The following is a 7,230-nucleotide window of genomic DNA, read 5'->3' as shown; positions in this document are numbered from 1 at the left end:
AGAGAGAGAGAGAGAGAGAGAGAGAGAGAGAGAGAGAGAGAGAGAGAAGGGGTTGCGGGTGTTTCTGCGGCTGTGCAGCGCACAGTCTAGCAGCGCGCTATGCAGGCCTGGGCCGAACCGGCCGCCGATGCCGCACTGGTCGCACCGCTTCTCTCTCCCTCTCTACGCCCCGTCCCCTATCTTTCTCCCTCCCTCCCTCTCCGTGGGTCGGTGACTCTTGCCGTTACGTAACGCCCCAGTCGCTGCCCTTCAGGCCCCTGCTCCCTGCTCCAGCCCCCCCACCCCTCCTCGTACCTGTTCTCAAGCTCCCCCCTACACCTACTCCCTTTCCCTTCCACCGGCCCTCCTGTCCCCCTCTCTTGCTTCAGCTCCCCCTTCCAGCCGCGCGACCTGTATGCAGGTGAGGCGCAGGCAGCAGGAGTTCTGAGCGAGGCACGGTGGGCCGGTGGGCCTCCAGGAAACGGATGCCGCGGATCCGCGGATGCAATAGAGGAAAATCGTATCAAAAATGTCAGTAGAAAGTGTTCCATATTCCTTTCCAACTGTAGGTAAATTGCGTCTTTGTGTGCAAATCACACATATATGAAGCAGGACAACAATAGTTCAGTGGAAAATACTGCCGATCCAGTGAGAAACGACATGGTTTTGGTTCTTGCTGGAAATTTCAGTTAGAAAAAAGGGGCTCCTCCACCTAATCGGTCGTTACAGCCTGAAATCGTCTTGTTTACGGCAATGTGACCTTCAGTATCTCCCTGGTTATTTTACAAACGGTGCTTTGCAGCTAGAAAGTACTCAGCAGCGCCATACCTAAGCAACATAGAAATTGTCTAGAATTTAATTTGTAAATAATGATATTGAACTCTCTTAAGCTGTTCTTGCCTCGCAAGGTACCAAAACCGGGCGTGAAGTAGCACTACATTATCTGTACCTCCAAAGCGTTGCATTGCAAATAGAACTTCGAAGAAAGTTTGCAGTTGTGAGTGGCGTGGATTTGGTCTTCATCTACACAAGACAACTCCTACTGCGCTATTGAAACACTTTCACACTCACACACATGTCACACACTTAAAAGCAGTGTTTCAGCTCTGCAGTGTTGCATGAAATGAAAGTGCAAGTGGCCGGCACGAAGGCGGCTATTTGTGCATCACACTCGAATAATTCTACCCTGTGCACACGCTGCCGCGGGCGCCACTGTGTGCCCGCAAACGCAGCTGCTGTACCGCGTACACGCACACACGCTCGCGCTCTTGACGCAACCGCGACAAACGTGCGAATAACGCGGGGAGGAACAATAGGGCCATCCTCGTGAGAACAACTAACTGCGGATAGTCGGTCGCGTGGTCGGGGTTTAGCGACGTAATTTGGTTCTGGCAGTCTGAGTGCATAATGCGGGGGTCTCGTCTGGCCTGGCACCGCATCGCGGGCGACGCTATGGATGGAATCGGGGAGGGTAAATGCGCCGGGTTCTGTACAGCAGAATGCTCCAGAGTGCCCCGCCCCGGACCCACCAGCAGACCCACCCCAGTTATTGAAAACACGCACGATCGACGTTCAATACTGCGAAGTAGTAAGATCCTTTGTAAATACGAAGCATTGACTTTGCAACTACAAAGTGATGCTTGCAAATTGTAAAGCATCGAAAACGCTGCAAAGCATCGCTTTGTAATTGCAAATTCGTAGTTGCACAGGATGTAAATACTTCGCAGTTCTGCAAAGCATTGTGATTTGAAAATTTAGCGCCTCTTTTCTGTCCACACTAATACTTTCAATAAACGCGCGCGTATGGATAGGGAGTGGCCACTTTCTCACTGTTTACACTCTTTCTCCTGCTGTGTCTGGCAATACCGGCTCGCGATAGTGCGAACAGGTTTTTGAGTCGCGTCCACTCACCAATTGTTTTGATAATCTCGAAGTCCTCGAGGCCGAAGTCTTTCTCGCCCTCCGAGTCGCTGTTGTCAGAGGCCGTGGCCGGCGGCGAGGACTCCTTGAGGCAGACGGGCTCGGCCCGCCGACGCAGCATCGTGGAGGAGGCCATGGTAGGCCTCTGCACGGAAAGATGGGAAGTATGTAAATTTTCGGCATGTGCCCTCTGCTAGAGTCCTACACAGACCAGAACACGGTAACCTCAAGATGGTTTCAAAAATTGTTCGTTTACCCTTGTGCGTGGTTTACGCAAACAAATATAGTTTCTATTATATGGAGCGTAAAAAGAGACAATACTCCAAAAAGATCACGTGGTTTCTGGTCTTCCGGCTTCGCTCGCACGGGATGCATGAGTATGACCCGTCAGAGTGTGCAGTTTTCTCTCTGAGGCAGGCACTCAGCCCGGGCTGACCTACTTATAATCAAGTCCGAAGCCCCTCCACGTTTTTTTCCTCTAGCGGCTCTGGTCAGGTATGTTCGACTAGAGACACTTCAACCAGTGCAGATGAGCGCAAATGAGCACATGTAGTTGGTACTCTGTTATTTCTTCAAATTCCATAGAGCATGAACCTGTTTTGCTTGGGTTAACAGAATTTTCATCGTGTCTGTCGTCGTTTCACTGATATGGACGTGCAAGGAATAAGGTGTACATGAATTTTTACAAAAAATTGTGCCCTGGTTCATGGGCTTGCAACGTGCAACTACCTGTCAACGTGCCGCCGCATCAGTATGTATGAAAGAATGTAATTCAAACACTTTGTTTCTCAAAATTGCTTTTAAAATTAATTAAAACCAAAGATTTACAAAGTTAACAAGACCATATTAAAACCATAAGTTAGTTTACTATTAATAAATGAACTCACAAACTGAAATATGCTAGGTAAAAACGACGTCCTGGTTTTCTTGACGCGGTTGCGGAAACCCAAAACTTGTCGGACTAACCAGTTACTAGAAAAACTAACGTCGTACCTTTATTTGTCCAGGAGCTCGTCGATGTCACGTGATCTTGGGTAATCCGTCAAAACTGGTAACTGCGTCCCATACACATTTTCACAAGGTGGTTACAACCTTTCTTTCTCTCACTCATGCGCGTGGTCACGTTCCACAGGTGGCCGGACGCTTCCACACACACATACACACTCACGCGACTTCTCGCACTCGTTGGTGACACTGCGTGGTGCACTGAACCGGCAGCGCGCTAAGTAACACAGATTTTAATTGCGAATGCGAGTCGCCAAAACACAGACTTAGATTGCGAGTCGGTCGACCGCGTGATGCTGTAGGACGAAAGGATCAGGCGTGGCCCGGCACGTCTGCAGGCGGCGCCTACCGGCAGCGGACTGGCTGGTCTCAGCGCGTCCGGCTGCCTCTCCCTCCCCTTCCTCTCAGCGGACCCCGTGCCCCCCACCGCACTGTCGCGCTCGCAGTTCGTTTACACGGCCAGCAGTCCGAAGGCGCACCAATGAACAGTCTTCAGCTTCTCTGCAGGTAAGTAAGAAAAGTCCCTCGGACTATGTTTCGGTTGCAGTTGACGCTGTTGCGAAGTCACAGAATGTTTTCCTTGCCTCTGAATTAAATGTAAATGTGACATCTTTCTTAGTTAAAAGCCAAAATAGTCGAGTTTGATTTCGAGTTGATTAGTTGGGACCGACAGTTCTTTTGGTTTTACCAGTTTATGTCGTATTTGTTTCGATTTTGTACGACGCTCTATGTAACCCTTTCGTAGGGTTTAGGCTGTAGGCAGTTCAAAGCACAAACCGGTGTTAATCTTTCACGATTTATTTTTGACCACACCTTACATTTATGTATCTAGCACGTTTATCAGTTCATGATTTTCATAGAATTTGTAAGTGGAGGACCACAAAAGCCGCAAAGCACGTAATTTGGTTTCTAAGTCGCGATTCAATCGGTTTTCAAGCCAGGTAATATCAAAACCCTTACCGCGAGAAAACCTGCCTACCATTTTCTGTAAAGTCAATTGTCCAAGCTCTCGTATAAGCTGCTTGCCCGAAATCCAATTCGGTTACGGTTTCCAAACCAGCCCACTGGATATACGAGCACGAAATGATAAGAGCGATCGCACAGGTCTCACAGGTTGTAAATATAATTTCGTTAGTTTTACCTCATGCGTGAAAACCAGTAGAAACAGTTTTGGAACCAGTACTTTGGTTTACCGTGCTGTGCAGTATGTGCTTGAGTTACCGATACAAACTTGTCATATGTATTTCTTATATTCATAATGGTCTTTCTGTTTGGTTCGATAGTCCAGCCGTATGACGGTCCCTTACGCTTTCTGAACACGTGGTAAATCGTGGAAAATTGTGTTCTCCAAATAATGTGCCAGAAGATGTGAGAACAAAAGCATCGCTTGGCTACCGCCATGGTAGTCCAGATCGACCTTAATACTCATAAAGACCTAAATAACTAGGTAATGACAAATAACAGAATAGAATCTGATTTTTATCTACTTAGACTACCATCACAATATAGCTTTTTCGAAGTGCAGATAACCTGCAATAGTAGTTGTATGACACACCTCCAACCAGCGTTTTAAACCCAATTCCAACCACTTAAATTGAATAATTAAATAAATAATAGATTTTAACAAAGGCACAACCGTTTCAATTGGCAATGGCACCCTCACAATCAACTATTCGAAGTTAACACGCATGTTTACAACATAATATTACAGGCACCTGCAGCAATAGCCGTGGGGGTATTCACTACAAGAAAACTTGCACAGAGTACTCGGTATTACACTGAATTACATAGTACTACCGGGCATTACACCGGTATAAAAAGCAAAATTCGGCCATTTTGTAGCATATTTTGTAATTTCTCCATATTACATTACACGTAATACCTCGTAATACTCAGGTGAGGTGTACAGGGTATTACGAGAGTGAATACCTCCTCGGCAATAGCTGTGGAATATCATACTTATCACAAACTACCGTTATCTATCGTATAATACTGACAACCTTTACACAATATGCAGGAACACACGAGAGAAACAGATTAGGGGTTATCAGATTTAAAATGGGAACCGTATCCTCAATATGAATTGTCACTGGATGATTTCGAATTTGGAACTAATTTGACAGGATCGCCGAAGAGAACTCGTTGCCTCACAGATCGTGGCTATAATCCCAGGCAATTGAACATAACAAAGGGGTACGTCTTTTGATATGCAACGCGATGACTTGTCCTTTACTGTTTCGTTTCTTTAGCTGGAATGTTCACTGAAGAAGTTCCTGTAAGAGCAATTGAGAAAATGTTTTGATTAATCTTAGTTATGATTTGGCTACAAATATCCGCTCCTTAAGAGACTTGTTTTGGTTGATTCGAACCTCATCTGAATCGGTGAACAGGGTCGTCCGCGGCTGAGGCTTGTCCACCGCAACCGTCTCTGGCTGCAGCGGCGGTGGCATGAGCGGCAGAACCGGCAGCAGCTGCCCGAGGAGCGGCTGTGTTTCGGACTGTCTGACAGCGGACGCCATCGGGGTTGGCCGAGGAACTCCCTCTGACGCGTCCGGCTGGATCGTCGGGGCCGGGTCTCGTGCCGGGCTCAGCTCGTTGTCGATAGTGTTGTTATTGATGCTGACCTCATCATCCTTCCCGCTGCTGGTGAGGTTGGCCAGCGTGGTAATGTAGCTGGCAGTGACGCGGATGGTCGCGGGTCGAGTGCTTCTCCTGTCGAAGTCTTCCGTAGGGCTGGCTTCCAGTTCCTGAGATAAAATCCACACCATACGAACATTTAGAGAAGAGGGACAGTGCCAAAGTAGATTTAGTTTTAGTGCTGTTTGTGGATCATACATAGTTACTAAACGGATGGAGTTACGTGCATCGACTATCGTGCAAGCTCACAATGTACTTTTGTGTTTGGATGACTTTTGTTTAATCGGAATTTGATGCTGTGATATTTGGCCGCAATTAGTATGTTTGATGTTTTAATTTTATTAGTGCTAAAAGGGCACAGCACAGAAGTAGGGTCTTATGCACAATAAATATTCTTACACTGAGCAGCGTGTAGTGGCGCGTAGTTCCAACACGCTGTGCGCGAGGCACCTACGGGCGAAAATAATGCGTCTGAGGAGAAACAGTTTGGTATCGACTGGGTGCGCCGCGAAATGCAGTCGCAGCGGAATCAGATACCTCTCTGGTAGGATTACTGATGGATTAGTCCAATGTAATCCAAGGTCAAGTTCCCTTAATTATGGAATCTTTCATGAAATGAACAAGTGTGGGAGTTTACTGTATTCAGCCCCAATCTTGATTAGACTAAACATGGCCAAGACCGTCCTTGACGGAGTTTATTTATAGTTACCTCTTCATCGGTTGAGGTGTTTATTGAAATACCGAGCTCATCGGCAATGTCTGCTAGGTCCCCTGCATCCCGCTCGCACTGGCTCAGCTGGGAGTACTCGTAGGCGTGCGCATTCCTGAACATTGAAGAAATCACCTTTAATGCAAAAACAGCGGTTTGGTACACAGATGTGCCACTCACAATCACTCGTATTGGGCAAAGTTGTTACGGCTTTTCGTCTAAAGCCATGCCAATGCCATGCCATTCTGGCACTGGCACCCGGTGCCCAACTCAGGCGATGAAGGCAGTGTCTGCTACTCCCCGGAAAAAATGTGAACATACATGGTTCAGCGTCGCGCACCGAGAACTGGGTGGCTCCAGTTCGCTATGAACAAGCAGTCGTAATAATCTTTTTGGAAGTTGAGCATGAAAATCAATTCAGTTAAAAATGCTGGCGTAGATATTTGTCCACTTTTAATCGACTGCACATTTATCCCACTTGTCACTGAGTCCTATTTTAAAGAAATACACTGGGGACGTAGAGATGAGCGAACATGTTCGTATTCGATCGAACTCGAACGAACATCGAGCTGTTCGTGTTTGCTCCAACACGAATATGAGGTGTTTGGATTCGAAATGTTCGTAGGCGAACAGATTTGAAGTATGTTTCAGAAGATTACACGACAACTCATCCCCTCCAAATTCGAACCCGCGTCCACTCACCCTCAGAAAATATGGACCCAGTCAATTCACCTTGGGAAATTTCGAACCATGTAGTCACCCGCACTAGCTAATACTCGATGTTCAGATATTAAAGCCCCAACCTTACCACAGGGTATCGACGTTTTCGTATTTTTTTAATAAGCGTGATACGTGTATTATATGAGGTGTTACAGTTTTAACTCTGATACACAATGGTATTGCACTCTTAACTGTTGGACTCTATTACACTTAAGTTTCCAGAGCAATCATTGCAAGTCAATATCTAGCCCGATCCAGTC

General features: G+C 46.8%; 2 protein-coding genes across 7 annotated transcripts in view; both read right to left on the bottom strand.

Annotated features, from left to right (window-relative positions):
- LOC113214931 (cAMP-dependent protein kinase catalytic subunit 3) overlaps positions 1-3,283 on the bottom strand; it is a 43,711-nt gene extending 40,428 nt beyond the window's left edge. Inside the window, exons 1-2 of one of the 2 annotated variants that reach the window (XM_026434455.2) lie at positions 2,893-3,283; positions 1,891-2,100 (exon numbers count right to left, since the gene is read on the bottom strand). In XM_026434455.2, coding sequence (XP_026290240.1) covers positions 1,891-2,035 — 145 coding nt within the window. In that variant the 5' untranslated portion in view covers positions 2,036-2,100; positions 2,893-3,283. The remainder of the gene's footprint in view (positions 1-1,890; positions 2,101-2,892) is intronic. The other variant, XM_026434454.2, reaches the window with a different exon arrangement.
- Positions 3,284-3,686: 403 nt separating this feature from the next.
- LOC113214932 (uncharacterized) overlaps positions 3,687-7,230 on the bottom strand; it is a 7,476-nt gene continuing 3,932 nt past the window's right edge. For 4 of the 5 annotated variants that reach the window (XM_026434457.2, XM_052264223.1, XM_026434458.2 and 1 more), the window contains exons 4-7: positions 6,251-6,365; positions 5,941-5,991; positions 5,274-5,651; positions 3,687-5,177 (exon numbers count right to left, since the gene is read on the bottom strand). In XM_026434457.2, coding sequence (XP_026290242.1) covers positions 5,163-5,177; positions 5,274-5,651; positions 5,941-5,991; positions 6,251-6,365 — 559 coding nt within the window. In that variant the 3' untranslated portion in view covers positions 3,687-5,162. The remainder of the gene's footprint in view (positions 5,178-5,273; positions 5,652-5,940; positions 5,992-6,250; positions 6,366-7,230) is intronic. The other variant, XM_026434459.2, reaches the window with a different exon arrangement.

The sequence above is a fragment of the Frankliniella occidentalis genome, unplaced genomic scaffold (genome assembly GCF_000697945.3).
Source record: "Frankliniella occidentalis isolate FOCC.00 unplaced genomic scaffold, Focc_3.1 Scaffold17, whole genome shotgun sequence".
NCBI lineage: Eukaryota > Metazoa > Arthropoda > Insecta > Thysanoptera > Thripidae > Frankliniella > Frankliniella occidentalis.
This window is presented reverse-complemented; position numbering and strand designations above follow the sequence as displayed.